We start from the raw sequence: 21,318 nt of genomic DNA, 5'->3' as shown, positions 1-21,318 counted from the left end.
TCTCCTTTCTTTCTGCAATAATGTCTAAAATGCTATCACAAGCAATAGTGAGGAAAAGTGGGAAGTATGCAGGTGTGGAACTGTTTTGAACAAGCTGTAAGAGATATAAGGCCAAATCTCAGCTTCTGCTTTCCGTCATATCCCATGTGGCCATTGGTTCTTTTTACTTCAACAGAACTCATAGAAAGAAGTCATTAACATGTCTCTGAGCTGAAAGGATCCACAAGAATCATGGAGTCCTTTGATGCCAAACTGACTTGTACTTCTGACTCAGATTACTTTCCTTTCCTAGGCTGGACCCCAGGAAGTAGGAAGGGAGAGGCTAACTGCAGAAAAGACCAGCTGAGTTCAAGCTGTAGGTGCTGGGGACACAGGCAGAGATGACCAGTATTGTTTTTTTTTCCCATCCATCACTTAGCTTGGCCAATGTTAATTTTGGTAAATATTCAATTTAAATGATTATAATTATTTTTACAGGGAATTTGCCCCAAGTTACCTACTATCTATGGAATGTCAAGCATCACTATTGTTTTCTTCCCCGCCCCCCAAACCTGTTCCATATTTAAAACAAAATAACACAAAATAACAACAAAGTCTTCTTGATCCCACAGTCATGAGACATCTGCCTTCCTTTCCTCCCTTCACAGCCAGACCACTGGAGAGAGCTGCCTTTTCCTTTAGTGACCACTCTCTCACATTCTGTTCTTGCAGCCCTCTGGGAGCAGCTCATACTGAGCTGGCTGCTGCCGAGGCCCCTCAAGGACCACTGTTACCAAATCCAACAGCTACTTCTCAGTCCTCACATTCCTGTTTACAACAGTAAAGTGTCTAATTTTTTGTTTTTGATATTGTTTTGTGAAACAGTTTTTAAAGAGACTTTTTAGAGCAGTTACAGGTTCACAGCAAAATAGCAGGGAAGGTATAGAGACTTCCCATATATTCCCTGCCCCCTTCCCTCCATTGCCTCCCCGTTATTGATTTCTCTCATCAGAGTGGTGCTTTTGTTGTAATCAATAAATCTACAAAGTCCATAGTTTACATTGGGGTCCACTCTTGGTATCTACAGAGAGAAATTCTAAGATGCCCTACATTAAATTAGAGCAGGCTGGACAGCAGGAAGAAAAGAGAAGTTAAGCAGTTAACAGAGTCAAGGGCAGAAATCAACAAAGGGTAGTTCACAGTCCTGAATGTATGTTGAAACTTCAAATCAACTTCCAGGCACTATTTCGATTCTTATCTGAAGAGCGGACCACCGACACCACCACACCTGCCTTACTCATGCACTTTCTGGACTGTTGCCTGTATCAACACTCCTTCCTTATGGACTGTGCACCTATTCCAGGATTTTCTTTGCTTCACCTTCTCCTCCCCCCTTGTCTATAGCCAATGTACATTCTTTTAAAGCAACCTTCATCTTTCTTCCCCAAATTCACTGTATAAAAGAGCCTCGCTCAGCCCCCTCAGGATGGCGGTCATGTTGTCTCGTCCATTTAGCTCTGCTGTTGGTGGTTTGGTCTGCATGCCCCAGGTCGGGCTCCTTTTTCAGGCTAGCACGTGGCTCAATAAATCCCTTCTTTCAGAAGAATCTTTTGGCAGTGAAGGTTTTTTGTTTAACAGTGTTTTACATTCTGTGGTTTTGGAGAAGTGTTTAATAACATGTATCAAGCATTCTAGTTTCATACAGAATAGTTTCAACTTCCTTAAAAATCCTTTGTGCCTAGTCACCCTCCCTCCCCTCTTGGCAACCACTGACCATTTTGCTGTCTCCACAGTTTTCCTTTTCCAGAAGGTCACAGAGTTGCAGTCATATACTATGAAGCCATTTCAATTGGCCTCTTTCACTTACTAATGTGCATTTAATGTTCTCCTATGTCTTTTCATGACTTGACAAGTCATTTGTTTCTAGCGCTGAAGAATATTCCATTGTCTGGATAGACCACAGTCCACGGAACCATTCACCTACTGAAAGACATATTGGCTGCTTCCAAGGTTTGATGATTATGAGTAAAACTACTATAAACATCCATGTGCAGGTTTTGTGTGGACAGAAGTCTTTTTTCTCTCTTTTTTTTTTGAATAGTATTCAGCAAAATTAACACGTTTTACAATATGGTGAATGAAATAGACAGTAGTAATATGTGTAGCACCATCCCTGTATGGGTACCACATGCATGCACTTGCATTAAAAGGCCTTATTATGAAATGTTAGGCACTGATTATTCCTGAAATGACAGGTTTCTTTTTTGTCTTTGCTGCGATTTTGCTGCGATAATTTTTCAGAATTGTTTTTCTCCTTTAAACAAGTTATGCTTTTTAATCATGAGAATAACCCTCCCCTCAATAAATGGGCACCCAGAATTTCTAAAAATAAAAATAAAATAAAAAAGAAAGATGACTGACGTGGAGAATTTGCTCACTTTTTAAGAGCAGAAGGCTTTCTTCAAGTGAGATCCTACCCAGAATTCAATACATAAAGGAAATAAAAAGTGACATCATGGTGGAGTGCTTCAGCCTGCTGTGTCACCTGGCATCACGGAGGACCCCTCAGGCCTGATGGACACTGTTTCAGAGCCATATCTTAAAACCTTTCTTGTCTGCCTCATTTACCTTAAAATTGAAATGCTTTTGGTTAAACCAGTGTTTTCTGCACAGGACAGAGCTTGCAATCTGCAGCAATGGCATGTCAGGGAAGCCTGAGTGCTCTCCCTGTCAGAGAACTAACTCTAAGGACAGGTGTATAAACATAAAACCATTGTTCAGGCACATATTTTTTTTCATGACTTTGCCTTACACAGTCTGATTACCATTTAACTCATTCTTCTGAGTGCTAGCTGAGCTCCATGCTTTCTGTCCCCATACCTCTCAAGTGCCTGTTGCACAATGGTTACCATGGTGATAAACTCTCTCAGTGATCTCTGCCCATACCTGTTTGGTGTTGACGTGTTCTCTGTTTTGCACAACTCTACTCCGTAAGGAGTCATTTCCTGATGTGTACTGGTTTTCATGAATGTTTTCTTCATTCTAGAAACAAAGTAGAGGTTGGAAAAATAAAATTTCAGAGGCAAAAAAATGTTTTTTCAGAATGGTGCCTAGATGTCATCTTTCTTTTTATTAAATGTATTGGAACGGCATTGGTTAATAAGATTTAGGTTTCAAGTGTATATTTCTATGATATAGGATCTGTATAGTGCATTGTGTGCCCACCACCCAGAGTCAAATCATCTTCTGTCACCACATAGTTGACCCCCTTTACCCTCTACTACACTCCTCCACCCCCTTCCTTCTGGTAACCACCATACTGTTGCCTGTGTCTATGAGCTGTTGTTTGTAAGTTCATTTGTAGATTTCAGTTTCATATCCCACATGTGAGTGAAATCATATGATTCTTAACACTTTCAATCTGACTTATTTCTCTTAGCATAATATTCTCAGGGTCCATCCATGTTTTTGTAAATGGCAGTGTTTCATCTTTTCTTATAGCTGAATACTATTCCATTGTGTGTGTGCATACCACATCTTCTTTATCCAATCATATATTGAAGGACATTTTGGTTGTTTCCCTGTCTCGACTACTGTGAATAATGCTGCAGTAAACATAGGGGTGCATGTGTCTTTGCCAATAACTATTTTTAAATTTTTCAGATAGATACCCAGAAGAGGGATTGATGGGTCACATGGTAACTCTATTTTTAATTTTTTAAGGAATCTCCATACTGTTTTCCATACTGGCTGTACAAGTTTACATTTTCATCAGCAGTGAATGAGGCTTCCTTTTTCTCCACAATCTCTCCAGCACTTGTTATTACTTGTCCTCTTGTTGGCCATTCTAACGGGTGTGAGGTGGTATCTCATTGTAGTTTCCATTTGCATTTCTCTAATAGCTAGTGAAGTGGTGCATTGTTTCATACATCTCTTGGCCATTAGTATGTCTTCCTGGGAGAAGTGTCTGTTCAGGTCCCCTGCCCTTTTTTTAATTGGATGTTTGTTTGTTTGGTGTTGAGTTATATGAGTTCTTTATATATTTTTGAGGTTAACTCCTTGTTGGAGCTGTTGTTTGAATCTTCTTCCATTTGGATGTTGCCTTTTTGTTTTGTTGGCAGTTTCTTTTGCTATGCAAAAGCTTTATATTTTGATATAGTTCCATTAATTTACTTCCCTTGCTTTTGGAGTCAGATTCATAAACTTAAAGACCAAGGTCTGTAAGTTTAGTGTCTATGTTTTCTTCTATCTGATTTATTGTTTCAGGTCTTATATTTAGGTCAATGACCATTCTGAGTAGGTTTTTGTATGTGGGGACAAACAGCACCCTAGGGGTAGGACGACAAAGATGAGGTGTTTAAATGAATAAGCTGATTAAAGAAAGAACCAGGCCCTGGCTGGTGTAGCTCAGTGGATTGAGTGCGGGCCTGCGAACCATACAATCGCGGTTCGATTCCCAGTCAGGGCACATGCCTGGGTTGCAGGCCGGTTCCCTGCAGGCCAGTTCCCAGCAGGGGATGCACGAAGGCAACCATACATTGATGCTTCTCTCCCTCTCTCCTTCCCCCCTTCCCCTCTAAAGATAAATAAATAAAATCTTGAAAAAAAAAAAAAGAAAGAACCAGTGAATCTTGGCTTATAAAGAAAAATAGATGATTTTTGTTTTGTTTTGTTTTGTTCTGTTAGAAAGGAACGAAAACAAAAGAAAGACGAAAGAAAAGTGGTCCAACTTGAGGAAGAGAGAAAGGAAGGCAGTTGCCCCACTCTGGGCCATATAATTTTCGAATAAGCAGAACTGAGGCTGAGGATGAAGGTTTCCAGTCTTCTTTCCATCACATCACATAGGCTTTCAATTTATACAACTAAACAAACTGTAGGAAACCATAGTCCAGATCATTTTATTCATAGGTGTTGGATTTGTGAGATGTCAGAATATGTCTTGTTTGGTTTAAAACAATCTCTGGTAGTAATGAGAATAAGAAAATGTCTTTTTTGTTTGAGGCTATCTTGATTTTACTTTAAGAAACTGAGTATGGTGTGCTCTTGGAGGGGTCTCCTGACCCCTTAGAGCTTTTTCCAGATGTGACCAACACCTGTTTCATTTCTCTTTTACCATTTTTGAGGGGTTGAATCTCCCTCTCACCTCACTACAACTTGCCTTTTTAAAATAGTACTTCATTCCAAGTAAGGCAACTGGTAGATGAACAGTGTTAGGTGGGTCCTTATATCTTTTTAGGAAATGCCCCCCCCCCCCCGCCAGGACTGTTGGTTGTGATCTTGTCTTTGAGAAAACAAGTGCATGACTTTGATTTTAACTTTTGCTCTCTGGTTGGTCCCAAGGACCTAGAATAAATTGCAATTTCAGCTTGTGTTGCATTTTCCATTTATTGAAACCCAAGTATATGTAAACATGAATAAAATCTAACTTCCAAGTGTGCACATGACTAATGCATAAGTCTTTTGCCAAAATGCTCTTTTGTGTTACAGTTGTTTGTGTCTTACTTGAGTAAAATTCCTTGCACTTAGTAGACACTAACAATTATTTGTTGATTTAATGAACCACAGTGATTTTACTGTTACACTTACTGGTACAGCCATGTAGTACCTCCGGGTATTATTTCCTGTCAGATCTGGTAGGTGGGGGGCAGTATATATAGAATAGAAAAATGACACTGTGTTGCTAATTGCTGAAGCTGGCTGAAGGGTACTGAGGGACTCATTGTACTATTCTTACTTTCATGGATGCCGAAAATTTCTTGAATAAAACATTAAAAATTATATTCAGTAAGAGTTGATGGAAAAATGGAACACAGGTAACGAAAGGGATTGGTGCTCAGGGTCCCTAATTACCAGTGGACACTAGGGAGGTCACATCTTTGTAAGCTTCAGTCCACCCTTCTACACAGCATAGTTTTGATTGGGTATTCTTATGGTTCCTTTCAGAATGCTGAAATTTTCTGGTATGAGGAGCTTCAGCTTCTTGGTGTTGATTATTCCTGCCACCTGGTGGCAGAATCAGATGCTTCTGGATAGAATATAAGGGTGGAGCCTGGCTTTTCAAAATTAAACAAAGAGGAAGGGGTGTGTGCGTGGGTGTGTGTATGGGGTGGGGGTGGGATGGAGAGTGGGGCAGAGTGAGCATGAATGATGATAAAGGTATTTGGCAACATGTAATGGGATTATTTTACACCTTGTTTTTTGTTTTTTTTTAGCATTTTTAGGAAGAACAATGCCTCCTATTTGAGGATTTCCAACAGAAATAATGGGGGTGTGGTGTGGGTGTTGATTAGAGTCTGAAAAATGACCCTTAAGACATATGATTCTCTGCTTCCTTTCAAATTGGAGTCAGTGGGCCTGTAATAGGCTGCCGGTAATTACCTATTGTTTTTTCCTGCCTTTTGAGCAATTCAGATTACTAGGTACCTCAGTCCTCTGCCCCAAACTCCTACAGGCATGACTGTGTTCTGAATGCAAGCCTGTCACTCTACCAAGTGAGTAACAACATTGTGGGTGTTGTGTGTGAATATTTCTAAACAATTGACAGCACGCCACTTTTAATTTCTCAAATTAATGTTAGTTGCTGGAGTCCTGAGGCTGGTGATCCTGGATAGAGCCTCTTTCCCCTGAAAGGCAGGCCCTGAGACAGGAGTACGTTGTGCCTGGGGTTTTCTCTTTGAAGTTGCACTTTCCAGCTGCTCAAGCAACTATAGACCCACAGCTACAGATCCACAGTGGGTATTATGGGAAAGACTCAGAGGAATACTGGAGGAAGTGAAGTGGAACCTTTATTATGGACCCAGAGGAGGCAGACTCCAAATTCTGGGCCCCAATCAGCGGAGAGCAATTGCTTATATAGGGTGAGGGGCAGTCTGTCACTTAGACCATTACTTCTGAAACAAAAGCAAGAAGCAGCTTACAGAAGCAAGAAGCAAAATGTTATCTCTAGCACACAGGGGCAAGCGTTATTTCTGGCGCGCTGGGGCAAGCAAGAAGCAAAGGAAAAAACAAGCCATAAAAACAGTCATTCCCTGGGTGCTGTGCTATGTTTGGCAGTTAAAATAACTGCCAATTTCCTCTAACGGGGTACAGATGGACAGAGGCCCCCCCCTTTTTAAAGTTTTGTCATTTCATTTAGTTTCTAAACCATATTATTTGTAGAATATAGGAAATTACTGAAATCACTCCTCCTCCAGCTATTTGTGATATCACCTTCTATAGAAGTTTAGCTGAACACATGGCCACCCAGAATAAAGGCTACATTTCCTGGATTCCCATTTCAGTAAATTCTGGCCAATGAAATGAAGATAGAAGTGGTGCCCTGTGTCGGGTGACTCAGGGAGGCTCCATGGGAGATGACTGGCAGGTACTCTATCTCTTCAATCTTTTCTGCTGTGCTGCTGCCTGGTATGTGGAGGGTTCCCCATGGACCCAAAACACAATATCCCCATCCTGGTGACCTCAGAGTGGTGAGTTGAGGTGGGAGGACTTTGGCCCCAGGAAGCCATAGGCAATGCTCTCCTCGAGCTCTGTACTACCTGCTTCCTAACTTTCAGCTGCAGGAAATGAACTTCTCTCTTGCCCCTTTTGGGATTTGCTTTTATTTGCACCCGGACTGAAACATACTCACTGGGTTAAATCCTTTAAAAGTTTTTGTGTTTGATCCTAAGAGGCCAGTGAATTGGGTATTATGATCTCTCTTTTTACAGACCAGGAAACTAAGGCAAAGTAAGTAACTTGCTTGACTCAGGTTGCACGACCAGAAATAGCTGAGATGGGATCTGAGCTCAGGCTGTTCAACCTTAGGCCACATCCTGCCGAGCCAGTAGAGTTGGACCTTGGGCCAAAGCCCTTTGGCTTTGGGAGTATCTAAAGACATAATAGTACACCTACAGATTAAATTCCCATTTGATTAAGAAAGCTTGATTTGAATTCTAGATGTAAAAAAGAAGAGCAGAAACAATAGAGGTGGTGCAAAGTTCCAGAAATGCTTGTGGCCACCCTTGAACTGTATTTGGGCTTTGGAGGTCATTTCTCAAGCCAGAATTTTTCCAGGCCCACCCTATAGACTGATTTTAAGTAGGCTCTATCCTTAAACAACATGAGACTGCAATCCTCTGGCATTTGTAAACATGGCATGTCTCTGTGATGAGCTTGATATATACTCTTTTCTCCCCACCATGTCTGTTCCACTCATTCAGTTTCTTCCCACCACTGTGGCCCTGATTTCACAGTGTGACTCCCATATTTCTGTTTTTGTGGTCAGGATTTCCCTGCTACAGACTGAGCATCACTGTGACAGGAAAGCCTTTCTTCGACCTTCTCTATAGAAAGTGCTGTGGCCTGGAGTTGCTCTGAGTGTATGAATGGCCTTGCTGAGGGGATACAGCTGGGCTTGAGGACTGGGGCAAGAATGGCAGCCTACACCCCAGGGAGGTTTTCATCCTGACCATTAGTGGGACATAGATCATGTAGGCTTATGGAAGATGAAAATGGCCCAGCAGGCCAATGCGATGTGGACATGAAACCTGAGGAGTTGCCATAAAGATTTTAACTGGTTTTAGCACTTGAGACTTCACAGTAAGTTCTATGAGGTGTTTCATGATATACCTTGGCTGGAAGGCTTTATACCACAGGTCTCAAACACAAGGCCTACGGGCAGAATCCAGCCTCCACCTTGTTTCTATCTGGTGGCAGTGGCAAGCTCCTTGCCACTAGTTAAGGAGTAGTTAACATTTATAGAGACCTAAAATTACATTCAGCCCTTTGAAGGCAACTGTGAGGCAGACGTGGCCTCTGGTAAAAATGAGTTTGGCATCCCTGCTTTACACCATTAGAACAGATTTAGATTGGTGGTCAAAGTTGCTTATTTTATTATGTATGCATGTACCATCTATCTGTTATCTATCTATCTATCTATCCATCTATCTATCTATGTATCATTTGCATACCTCTCCACACCTTTCTAAACCCATCTTCCTAATGTTCTCCAGGTCCATCGATGCTGTGCTAAGTGAAGTAAACCAGTTGGAGAAGGATAAGCACCATATGATTTCCCTCATATGTGAAGCCTAATGAACAAACTGAACTAACAAGCAGCATGGGTACAGATTGGTAGATGAAGACCAGGCTGAGAGTTCTGGGGTGGGGGTTGAGCAAAAAGGAAAAAGGACTCATGGACATGGACAACAGTATGGTGATTGTGGGGGAGAGATGGGTGTAAGGGGGACAAATGGTAATGGAAATAGTACAATAAAAAATAAACTATTAAAAATGAAAAAAATCCAATCTTCCTAGAAGCAGCCAACGTGATACATTCTGAGAAGGAGTGGTATCTTAAATACTGCCATGGACATCAAAGTCCCAGTATCCATGACAAAAATGGGAATGTGATACCAGTTGGACTTGGAACTGTGTGAGTCTATATATTTTGTCCACTGGCCTGTTGGGCTAAGAAGTCAGGTACTTTGTCCCCTGGTATTTGCTGAATAAGTCAGGTACTTTGTCCCCTGGTATCTGCTGAATACCATGCACCCGGGCACAGAAATGCTTGATACTGTTTTTGAATGAATAGAAAAGATAGTCCTAGAGGCTGCTAATCTGATTACAGCAGCAGCTGAAATAGCGTCTCTGCAACTTTGAGACCAAATGGTACAAGACTGCTCTCTCTATTTCTCTACCAGTGATATCTTATGTTCTAATATTCTAAGCCTTAGGTGTCTAAATAAAGGTGTCAGGAATACATCTTTAATTTCTGTTGTTTTTCTGAGCTTCTTCAAGTGATCTAATCTTTCTGTGGCCATTTCTCTGAACATGGAATGAGACTAGACTAGAGCAACCACCTCAAATAGTAACTTAAAATTCCAAAATGCAATATAAAGAGATTGCAGGGAGTGGCTCAAAGTAAACCTCAGGATGACTGCTTTTTGGAATATTGATAAATCATCTATATTAATAGGTGCTGCCTTGTGATAAGATGCTTGGGTTCCATGGTCATACCTGGGTTCAAATGCAGACTTAATTTTTTGAGGCTCTGTACCCTGTTATAGGGGAATGCAGCATTCAGGACTTGCCTGTGGGGCCACACACAGTAAGAGCACTTTGATTTTTATGTTAATTTTCCGGTTTAGTTTGCCACTTGCTTGCTTGCTCTGGGGCATTCACAGTCTCTGTTCTTTATTGTTAAAGTTTGGCTTCTAAAAGTCAACATCTGTTTTGGAATCCAATGTTTCCCAATTGTTTGAGATTATTACTCCTCTCTTTTATTTATTTATTTATTTATTTATTTATTTATTTATTTATTTATTTATTTATTTATTTATATTTTTACTTCCAAAATCTACAAATGTCAAATATCTTAAAGCCATTTATTTATAACGTTTTCCTCCAAACTTCATGGGCTTTTCCCTGAAGGAATGCATTTTCAAAGACCGTATTTCAGAAGCCTTAGATCTTCATCTATTGTTCCTGACCTTTTTGGCTCATGTAACCTTCTGGCTCAAGTCTTGGGTTATAAAATATTTTTTTTAAATCCTCACCTGGGGACATTTTTTCATTGCGAAAAATGAGAGGAAGGAAGAGAGGAGCACCAATCAGCTGACTCCCGCATGTGCCCCAACCAGGAATTAAACCCAAAATCCTTTGGTTACGGGACAGTGCTCCAACCAACTAAGCCACAGGGGCCAGGGCTATGCAATTGTTAATGTGAATTAATAGGCACTGGCTAGATAGACCCTTCCTCCCTGAGATGTTCCTGTGTTTCTTGCTGGCCTACGTGGGTTTGTAGCGGGTAAGGAGCAGCAGTGCTGTGGGAGGAAGCCACCCGGAAAGCCAGGGCTCCCTGCCACACGTCCCTGGTACAATTCTTTGTCACCTCTTAACGCTCTGAAGGGAGTTTTAAATTGGATGCAACATTCTCCCCTTGTGACCTTTGTGAGCTAAGGGAAAACAGAACCCCTAAGTACAGGAGTGGAAGGAAAATAGGAAAGTGGCAGAGTTCTGTCTGTGAAGGAGGAAAAATGAAAGGTTTTAAAATCATCACATTAAAAAAATAAATTTAATCTATGAGTTTGCTTCTGCTTTGTTTACTCATTTATTTTGTCTTTTAGATTCTACATGTAAATGAAATCATGTAGTATTTGTCCTTCTGACATTTCATTTAGCATAATTTCCTCTAGGTCCACCCATGTTATTGCACACAGTGACTTTCATTGAAAAAAATTTTTTTAATTATAAAAAGGTAAATATGCAAATGCTCATGGAATATAGTTTCCACGAGCTTTCTTGAACATACTGCTAGAGGAAGACTGTCAGCCAAACAAATGATAGATGGAGACGTTATGGTAAAAGAGAGATAATATGTTTTAACTCTATTTAATGAAGTAAAATCTAAAACATCTCCAGGGATTCTGATTTCAGGAAAAATTTTAAACAACATACCCCTGAAAATGTAGAAGAGATGATCAGAAAGAACACTACTTGAAGGCGAAGGAAAAGAAAAGGTAGAAGGCAGGGTATGCAGGACCGTTTCCTCATCTGTTAATTTCTGAGAGGCAGAAGAGATTATAAACAGCTGTGTTTAAGGTAGAAGGGTAAACAATACAAGATATGTATTCAGTTAAGATGAAATGGTGGAAGAGAAAGAAAGAAATTGTGGAAGGTTGAAAACATAACAGTTTCATATTACTCATAGTCTTAAATTGGTTGTGAAAGGAACCATTAAAACAAAACACAAAGCAAACCACAAGTCTCCAGTAGAAATCAAACAGAAAAAGGAACATAGAAACCATACAGTGAAAAGATTTGTTAAAAACACAACATAAAATATGATGAGGGGAGCTAAGAACAATCTGGAAAATCAATCATTGTATTTGATTAAGTCAGGTAATAAACAAAACACAAGCATATATTGAATATGACTCAGAGAAAATGAAACATGCAGTGGTTATGATTTTAATCCACCACAGCTGAGTACACAACAACAACAACAAAAGACAATTATCATGTCTAAAAAGAAGCAATGGTTGGGATACAATCTCACACTCCAGGAAGCTTAGTTATCTGTACATGAATGGCATAGATTAATATAAAGGAAACACAGGGAGAAATATCTAGAAACACATTTAGAAAGAATTTGAGAGAGCCTTTCAGTCTATGACAGATCCAATGGGCAAAGGGAAGGATAAGGAAGACCAAAATAACAATGAATGATGGGAATCTAATTAACATCTGTTGAACTTTATAACCTGAATAAAAAATATGTTGTGGCCAAGACTGCTAGTTGTTCCCAGTATCTATTCTTCCTCATTTCCTTTAAAAGTAGAACTCTGAACTTTAGCAGAGTCTAAGTTTTCCCAGAATAAAGGTACATTTCCTAATCTCTCTGTGGCTACAATTATGTTCTGCCAGTGTGGTCAAACTAGGGTGCAACCTCTGGGAAGCATCTTCAAGTAGGACAGGTAATGGGATCTCCAGACTTCTTTCTGGTTGTTTTAAAATACATAAAATTAAATACATAGGATAAAAAGAAAACCAATTATATTAAAATAGTTATCAAAATAAATTTGTGATAGAATAGCGTGTATTCATCTTTACAGCTATGTTAAAAAAAAGAAAAAAAAAGCAAGGTCCAGTGAGAAGTTCAAATAACTACCTTCATTTAAATGCCTTGGATATAAATTATATTTTGAGCTATTTGCAACAGATATGAACTGTTTACAACTTGTATGCATTAATGCCATATAGTGAGGGTACTTTTGCATCTTGCACATTCATTTCATACTGGGAGTTCTGCCTCCTTTTTGTCTGTGGAATGGAACATTTTGTCTGTCCCTTTCCCCCTCAGGCTTATGTGGAAGTCCTGCTCTTCCTTCACCCACATTCATCTCTTAGTTATGATATTATTATAAATAGATACATCTGGGAGAATATGGATCTTTTTTCTTATTGCAATTGGCTATCTTGACTTCCACTTATGGATTTGTCCATAAATCTACTAGTGGAGGAAATCAAATAATACCCAGGAATAAAGGTCTTCACATCCTGTTCACATAGATTCTTGAAACAGACAGCAAATTGGTGATGTTTAAGCATTCTGCTTATTAATCTCTGAGTCTCTTCCACTGCATTCATCAGAGTCCATTTCATTAGAAGATGAAATGCAAATTAATGTCCAATGTAATTCTGGTGCCAGACCAGATAGGCTCATGTAGGCTGAATGCTAGTGGTTACTGTGTGAAATGTCCACTTAATGACACCACTTTATCAAGACTGGAAGACACATCTGCCATGAAGGATAATGCTTGGCCCAACTTTTTTTTTTTTCTTTTGCCCAACTTCTGATTGTGGCAGTATGTTGGCTCTGGAAGCAGAAACCTGATTAAAAACGTTAATATACTAACCAATGGTCTCAATTTTATAAACTGTAAATGTTTACTCCATGTATTGTCTAAATTGGTTATATCTAATAAATAAATTCCATCCTTGTCAATTCTAAGATTGCTGGCCAAGTGTGGAACAAATTGAGTACCAAGAAGTCAAAAACAAGGGTAAAATGTCTGCAACTTGTGTCAAAGTCCATGGGTTGATGGATGGATAGAGGGAGGGAGAGATGAATAAATATGTGAGAAAGCAAGTACAGTGAAGTATTAATTGTAGAATGCAGATGGTAGGTATATAGGTGCTCACTATGAAATTCTTCCAACTTTTCTGTATGTTTGAAAAAAATTTTAAAGATTTTATTTATTTTTAGAGAGAGGGGAAAGGAGGGAGAAAGAGGAGAGAAACAGATGTGAGAGAGAAACATCGATCAGTTGCCTCTCTTATACGTCCTGACTGGGGACAGAACCCACAACCTGGGCATATGCCCTGTCTGGGAGTCCATCTGGCAACATTTTGCTCTTCACAATGACACCCAACCAACTGAGCCACATCAGTCAGGGCTGTATGTTTGAAAATTTTTCATAATAAAAAGTTGGGAGAAACAAAAAAATTTAATAATTGATGATAAAATATTGATTAAAGGGTATGTTAGTCTCTGATACTCACAGGGAGCAAGAAGAAGAGAAATCTATTATTTCTCAAAAGAATTCGAGGTAAGGAATATTGAAGAAATGAAAAAAATCACTACAGATCCAAAAGTAATAACTGATTTAGAAAATGATCATCAAATGGATGCTAAAACCATTGGGTGAAGTGCATTGGGAAACTGGATATTCACATAGCCTTGAAATCTCACCCCACCAGATTCCTTACTGATTAGAAGAGAGAGAAGTGTACCTCTATAGAAGAGTGGTCTGCTCAGCACCACCCTCACCTGGTCATTATCAATAGAGGAGTTTAATTCCTCCAGGTGCACATATGTATATATTTTTATATATTTTTTACATGTGAAGTTTTTAGAGCTTGGAGCTAGCTGAAAGTCACATGAAAGTAGAATTGTACACTCTATGACATCACTGACCTTCTCCTGCTGGGTTGACTTTCTTATTGTAGCTTTTGATATTTGTGTTGATCATTTGTGTTTGATAAGGTGTGATTCTTTAAGTCTGGCTCTAATTTCCTGTTATTGTTTCTTACCTTTCTTTGACTTAGTCTGACTTGTTTATTTATTTATATTTAGAAGGGAAGGGAAGGGAAGGAGAGAAATATCAATGTATGGTTGCTTCTCGTGTGTCCTCTGCTGGGAACTGGCCCCTGCTAGGAACTGGCCTGCAACCCAGGCATGTGCCTTGACTGAGAATCGAACCATGATCTTTTGGTTCACATGCCTGCGCTCAATCCATTGAGCTACACCAGCCAGGGCTTAGTCTGACTTGTTTAAATAGAGAGAATACTTCCCTAAGAATTTCTACTGTATGTTTGAGAGGGAGAATACTAGAACAAAGCCTCAGGACATCTCATGAGAAGCTAATCCTAAGAGCAATAATGTGGCACTCCCTGGACTTTTTACTCTGGCCCAGGTACAGGCACAGTACTCTGCTTCTCTAGTATTACCTTTACTCAACCCCTCCTTCCCTGGGTTCTCTAATATTTGCATTTTTTTTTTTATTGCTCTGAAGCCAAGAATTCATAGATTAGCAACCTTTCTCCTCCCATTAAAAACCAATCTTCTTTCTGCCCTTACTGGTCGTCATGATCTGAATGTTTGTGTCCCACCAAATTCATTATGTTGAAATTCTAACCCCAAGATGATGTTATTAGATGGTTGGGCCTTGGCAGGTTGCTTAAGTCATGAAGCTGGAACCCTCATAAGTAGGATTAGTGCCCTTATAAAAGAGACCATACCGAGACCCCTAACCACTTCTACCAGGTAAGGTCACAGTGAGAAGGTGCTGGCTGTGAACTAGGAAGGAGGCCCTTATGAGACTGCAACCATGCTGGCCTTGATCTTAGATTTCCAGGCTCCTGAACTGTGAGAAATAAATTTCTGTGAGTCTATGACGTTTTGTTACAGCAGCCCAAGTGGACTAAGATACAGTTTTATATGTTACCTCATATTCACTCTTCGTCCCATTCCCGTATGTCTTCCACTCCTATCCATGCTATGGAAATCACACTTGTCAAAGTCATCAGTGGTTTCCATTTCCCTAAATCCAGCTTTATTTTATTAGTGGACCACTCCCTCCTTGAAATGCTTTTGTCCCTGACTTCTGTGTTAACATATTTTGCTAGTTTCCTCCTACCACCTGTTCTCTATTTCCTGGACTGTATCAGCCTTTTAACTCAACAGTCCCTTGGGGCTGTGTTCTTAGAGAGCTTAGGGAAAAATTTGTTCACCATAAATTATACAATTGATTATTTAATTATAGCCATAATAAGGACTATTTACAAAGTTCAAGGTACTACTTTTATGGGTTAATTGGATTGGAATAAACTCGTCTGTGTCTGAATTTCCAAAGATGCAAGCCATTTAGTCATGGGGGGAACTTAGCAACAAAACTTCTTCCTATAGTTGAGGAGGGAAAAAATGAAGAAACAAACATATGATCTCCTTGAATCTATTAACTCTTTTTAGTCTTACTTCCTTCTCTGATTTAGTAGGCAAATCTCCCCTCCCTACATCTGGCTTTTTTTAGAAATTCACCTTTGTTCTCCCTCTCCTACTTCCTCCTTAACGAGAGTTCACTTACCGTTTCCACGTATGTTAGAGTCAGTGCTTGGAACATTACAGACTACCTCTTACTTTCACCTGTGCTTTCTAAATTCTTCCTCTTCTACTTGTTTGTTCCCAGTTCTCTGACCTAAAGACCTCATGTTCTGCAAGAGAATGAGGAAGTGGACATGTGGGTTAACAGGAAGTCCAACATTTTGTGTACTTTTGTCTCTTTCCCCTTCCTTGTTAGATTCAATATACCTTGTAACTAGACATTTGTTCCCCTGCCTGCAGATAGTGCCCTTATCTGCATGGGTGTGCCCTCAATTAAGCAATTTTTTATTTTAAATCTCCATGGATGCATGAGTTAGACCAGTGCTCCATCACCAACTTTCTCCTGGCCAATGTTCCTGAACACATGGATTTGGGTAGACAAGAAACTCAGGATGCAATAACTTGAATTAGAAAAATAAAAATTCTTCAAAAGCTGGAAAGAGACAACACTGACAGGGAAGTCAGACCCATCAGGGGACAACTGCACAACTTCATAGATTGAGCTATTTGGACCTCTAGTATGCTCCCGAAGTTGAGAAAATCAGAAGGGTCAGAGAGCTGGAGAGTCAAAGAGATGAGAGCAGATGTTTGTCTTGGCCTCTTTGGATTATGGCTGACACTTCCTCATGGTATAAGGAGCCTTGCTTCACATTAATGAATGACTTTCTGGCTGTGTTTCATGGAAGAGGTTATACCATTACTTAAGTCACAAAACCTTATAATCTGGCAGGCTAGTTTTTCCTGGAATATTCCCAAGTCCACAGAGAGTATAGAAATTTGGCTTTAAAACTAAACATACTATTAGTTTTGGATTCTTGGGACCAGGATTTTAAAATTAGCCAAGTACCTTGAGGTAAATCAGAACTGGCTGGCCTCCATTCCTGTGTGCCTGTCGTTAGCATCCTGTCTGCCTTCCTGCTCACGTCCTTCAGGCCGGCCTTCCCTTTCAAGGCCTTGATATCTGTGCGTAATGCAATATGAAAAAAGTAGTTCTTGACATGGTAGCTTGGTCAGTTATTTGTGTTCTACTGGTTATTTCCCTTCTACCTAACAGAGAGTAGATGCTCAGTATATATTGAGGGATATTTATCCAAAATGATGAAAACTGCGTTGCTGGTGTGGCTCAGTGGATTGAGAGCTGGCCTGCAAACCAAAAGGTTGCCAGTTCATTTCCCAGTCAGGGCACATGCCTGGTTACAGGCCAGGTCTCCAGCTGGGTGCATGCAAGAGGCAACCGATCAATGTTTCTCTCACATATCAATATTTCTCCCCTTCTCTTTCTCCCTCCCTTCTCCTCTCTCTAAAAATAAATAAATAAAATCTTTTTTAAAAAAGAGTGAAAACCTTATAAGGGTTCATTTAGAATATCTGAGAAATATTCTCTAACCCCCAACCTAGGTGAACGCATCACATTCTCATATGGTGAGTAGCACTTTGTACACTCTGTGTTGTACTAGCTGGCCACTATGTTTTAACCAAACATAATGCCTGGCACTATGTCAGAGTTCAGTACATTTTTGTTGAATCAGTAAATGTCATGGTTTATGTCAAAGAGTTTTGGCAATTACAGGAAAAGAAGCAAACAGGGACTTGAATTTGCAGAGCCAGGAGTTTAGACAGAACATTAAGAAGTCTTCAAGTGCATTTCCCTGTTTCCTAATTTAACCATTCCTGGTAATCATCTACTTTGTTTTTGAACACCATGGGAGGCTTCTTCACCACGTGACTCACAGGGTTTTCATCAGAAACCTCTATGTTTGTTTACTGCCAAAGGACACACAATATGCATACCATATATTTCTTTTTCTCTGTCTCTCTTTTTTTCTTTCAACTTTCTTTCAAAGGAAAAAGAAAGAACAACTAGACATGTTAAGACTATAACATGTTAGTCCAGGTGTTTGATGTGGGGTCAAGTTAGACACCTCTAAATCCAGATCCTGGTTTCAAGTGAAAATCATGTTGCACTGTGTCTGTCTAAAGCTGCCATTTGAAGACAGACTTCTAAACTTCTGTGTCACGATACAGACTTGAGGTTTATGCTCACAACAATCTATTCTAGCTATACGAAATTCCAAATACTCCTGCCTTTGATTTTTAAAAATCTGACAAAGAACAGTTCAGCTAGCATCCATGGTCCAGCTTCTCACCAACATGAATGGTGCCTGGATGAGATGGGTCAGTGAGTACCACCGCCCTCATTTTAAATTAAGGGACTGTGAACGGGAAGTTTTATAATCAGTAGTGAAAAACAAAATGAAACTAGAGCCTGCTAACTAGTCTTGGTTGTGTTTGAAGTGAGACAGAACATTTTTCTGAAAACATCTGTAGCCTACTCTCTGAAGTCTGGGGACATGCTTGCAGGACACATTGCCTTGTGATCCAATGGACACTGGTGTTCCCATGGCTGGTCAGGGGCTTCCAGTCATTACTGACATGACATTTGCAATGGCAACCCATGCAGGATCAGAGATGGATAACAAACCAGGTCTTACTCCACTCAATCAACATTCAGAGCCTCAAAAGAAGCCTGTTCAGATCTAGAGGGCATCTTTCTTGGGACATTCATGGTAAAAAAAAAATAGCACTTAATCTCCTTTTTCTTCTTTTCTTTTCCTGTGAGTTAGATGCCTGAATGCTTCCCCCCAGTTTTAGTAAAAGACAACAGTGATGGCTGTAAGCCTCAGGACCTTAATCCTTGCCCTGCACATGACTGATAGATCATCAGTGCATTGCACTCACCTAAACCAGAGATGTGGCCAATACTATTTATTACTTGATCAAACAGATTCTCCCCTTTGACATATCTGACTTTGCTATTTAAATCTAAGGTTGTTGGTGACATTAACAAGATGGTGGAGTAAGGACCTCTAAAGCTCTCCTCCATAAAAGCAACAAGATTGCTGGGAAAATGGTTGAAATGCCTTTTTTAGATCTCTGTAAATTTATCAAAAGCTCACAGCAATCCACAGACTATGTTTGATGTGTTGGGTTGGCCAAAAATTCCAATTAGTTTCTTTCTGTAAAATAAAAGACATATTTTTTATTCTTACTGAAAACTTTATTGATTTGTATATTTTGAGTATTTTATCTCTCTTCTGCATGGTATAACATTGATTTTTCTCAATTAATGTCTTGATTTGATTGCTATAACTTTAATTGGTCTACCTGACCATGGAGCATCATCCAGAGAGAAATCTCCCATATGAAACTTTGCAAACCATTTTTGACATGTTTAGTCACAGCACCTCCATACACTGCACAGATCTTTTTTTGTGTGTGTGTTTTAGTTGTAGTTTTACCTTTCATGAAATCATAAAGCATAATGTGCTGAAAATGCATATTTTCTTCCATTTTTAATATTAAAATGGCTACACAAAAAATTCACCAATTTTTTTTAATGCACACTGATATGACAGATGGCACAATGCAATCTAATAGAATTGTTTAGAATGAAGTTAAAGACAACTAAATACTACTAGAGCCATCTTACAGGAAAAAACCAAATGAACTTTTTGGCCAATCCAATAAAACAACTAAATTGTGGTTAGAACATCAAGCTTTCTGGTGTCCTAATTGCCTTGTCCTAGTCCACTCTCCCCACACTCATGATAGCCTTGAAAAACAACTCTGCAGTCACAGTGAAAACTGGCAGCCTCATGACCTATGGAGGGGCAAAATGGGGTTGAAGCTCTCCCAGACTCCAATTCCGAAGTAACTGCCATTATTTGGCCTGTCTTGTAGTTCCTTTAGACAGTCCCACAAGGCTTGTCCGTATTTGGTCTGACTCAGAACTCACACCATTGCTTCCCTGAGGGCAACTGCTAATATAGGCATCTGCCTGAAGCAGAGATAACTAGTGGAGTAAGAAACAGCTAAGCAAAAATTTAAAGAGAGAGCTGGAAATAAGATATCTGCAAAGGACTTTGAAAAGCTCTGACATTCCTGGGATTCTACAAGCCCAGGCACATGGCCAGGTTGTGTTCATGAATGGGAAGCAAATGAAAAGGACCAAGCTCTCATCTCTGGCAGACCTTGAGACTCCACGGAAGCAGGAGGTGCAGGTGGACATAAAGTTGTACACAGTAACGTGAAGTGCTTGCCTGAGCACCAAAGGTAAACCCACAGGGCAAATCTAAAGTTATCTGTTTACTTTTAATTCTGTGACATAAACTTAGTAGTCAGACCCTTAACGGGCAGGGATAATCTGGGCTTTTTGGTGTTGTCCCAAGCCAAATGTTATGTATCTTACCTGAGTTATCAATACATGTGGCTACTAAGTACTTGAAATGTAAATAGTGCAACTGAGAACCTGGATGTTAATCTTATTTAAAGTTTAACTAATCTGAATTTTAAAATGAACACGAGAAATTTATTTATTGGAAAACACTTAAGTATGTTTGAAACTTGGGTATGAATCTGCTTTTTCAATCATACATTTTATGAAATCTAAATACAGACTAAGTATTTCTGATAAAAATTTAGCATTAAAATTGGCATGTATTCTAAGTGTAAAAACACACTGAATTGTAAAGACTTAGTATGGAACAAAGAATGTAAAGGAAGTATCTCAATAACTTTGCATTAATCACATGCTGAAATGATAATATTTAAAATATATTAGGTTAAATAAACTACATTGTTAAAATTAATTACACCTTTTCATTTTACATTTAAAAAAGATTTTATTTATTTATTCTTAGAGAGGGGAAGGGAGGGAGAAAGAGAGGGAGAGAAACATCGATGTGTGGTTGCCTCTCATGTGCCCCCTACCAGGGACCTGGCCCACAACCCAGGCATGTGCCCTGACTGGGAATCGAACCAGAGACTCTGTAGTTCACAGGCCAGTGCTCAATCACTGAGCCACACCAGCCAGGGTTCATTTTATATTTTTAATAAACTTGTAGAAAAATTTAAAATTATGTACATGGCTTGTACTATACTTCTAATTAGACAGGTCTACCATAGCTCTCAGCTAATATCTACTTTTTTTTAACATTATTAATGATTACTTGTTTTTATTCCAATGCCTTGATGACCATGAGTAAACAGTCCCATCCCCGACATTTTTTTTGAAGGGAATCATTTCAGGAATTCGCGAATGAGGAAAAAACAAAATCATTAAATTCATCCCCTCTGAGACATCATGGAAGTGTCATGGGTTATAGTCATAGAGGTTGTTTTCCTTTAGAAATAAA

At 39.5% G+C, this 21,318-nt stretch overlaps 1 protein-coding gene and 1 long non-coding RNA gene across 2 annotated transcripts in view; one reads left to right on the top strand and one right to left on the bottom strand.

The window, feature by feature from the left end:
• Positions 1-9,827, top strand: part of LOC119059061 (uncharacterized) — a 156,908-nt gene extending 147,081 nt beyond the window's left edge. The window contains exon 7 of the long non-coding RNA XR_008389946.1: positions 8,970-9,827. This is a non-coding gene — a long non-coding RNA (uncharacterized LOC119059061). The remainder of the gene's footprint in view (positions 1-8,969) is intronic.
• SLC28A3 (solute carrier family 28 member 3) overlaps positions 1-21,318 on the bottom strand; it is a 63,384-nt gene that overhangs the window by 34,585 nt on the left and 7,481 nt on the right. Inside the window, exon 2 of the mRNA XM_037158596.2 lies at positions 2,926-3,021. Within this exon, the coding sequence (XP_037014491.2) occupies positions 2,926-3,021 (96 nt within the window). The remainder of the gene's footprint in view (positions 1-2,925; positions 3,022-21,318) is intronic.

Source organism: Artibeus jamaicensis, unplaced genomic scaffold, assembly GCF_021234435.1.
Source record: "Artibeus jamaicensis isolate MK-2021 breed Jamaican fruit bat unplaced genomic scaffold, CSHL_Jam_final scaffold_1964, whole genome shotgun sequence".
Lineage (NCBI taxonomy): Eukaryota > Metazoa > Chordata > Mammalia > Chiroptera > Phyllostomidae > Artibeus > Artibeus jamaicensis.
Note: the sequence above shows the minus strand (reverse complement) of the source record. Positions and strands in the feature narration are given on the sequence as shown.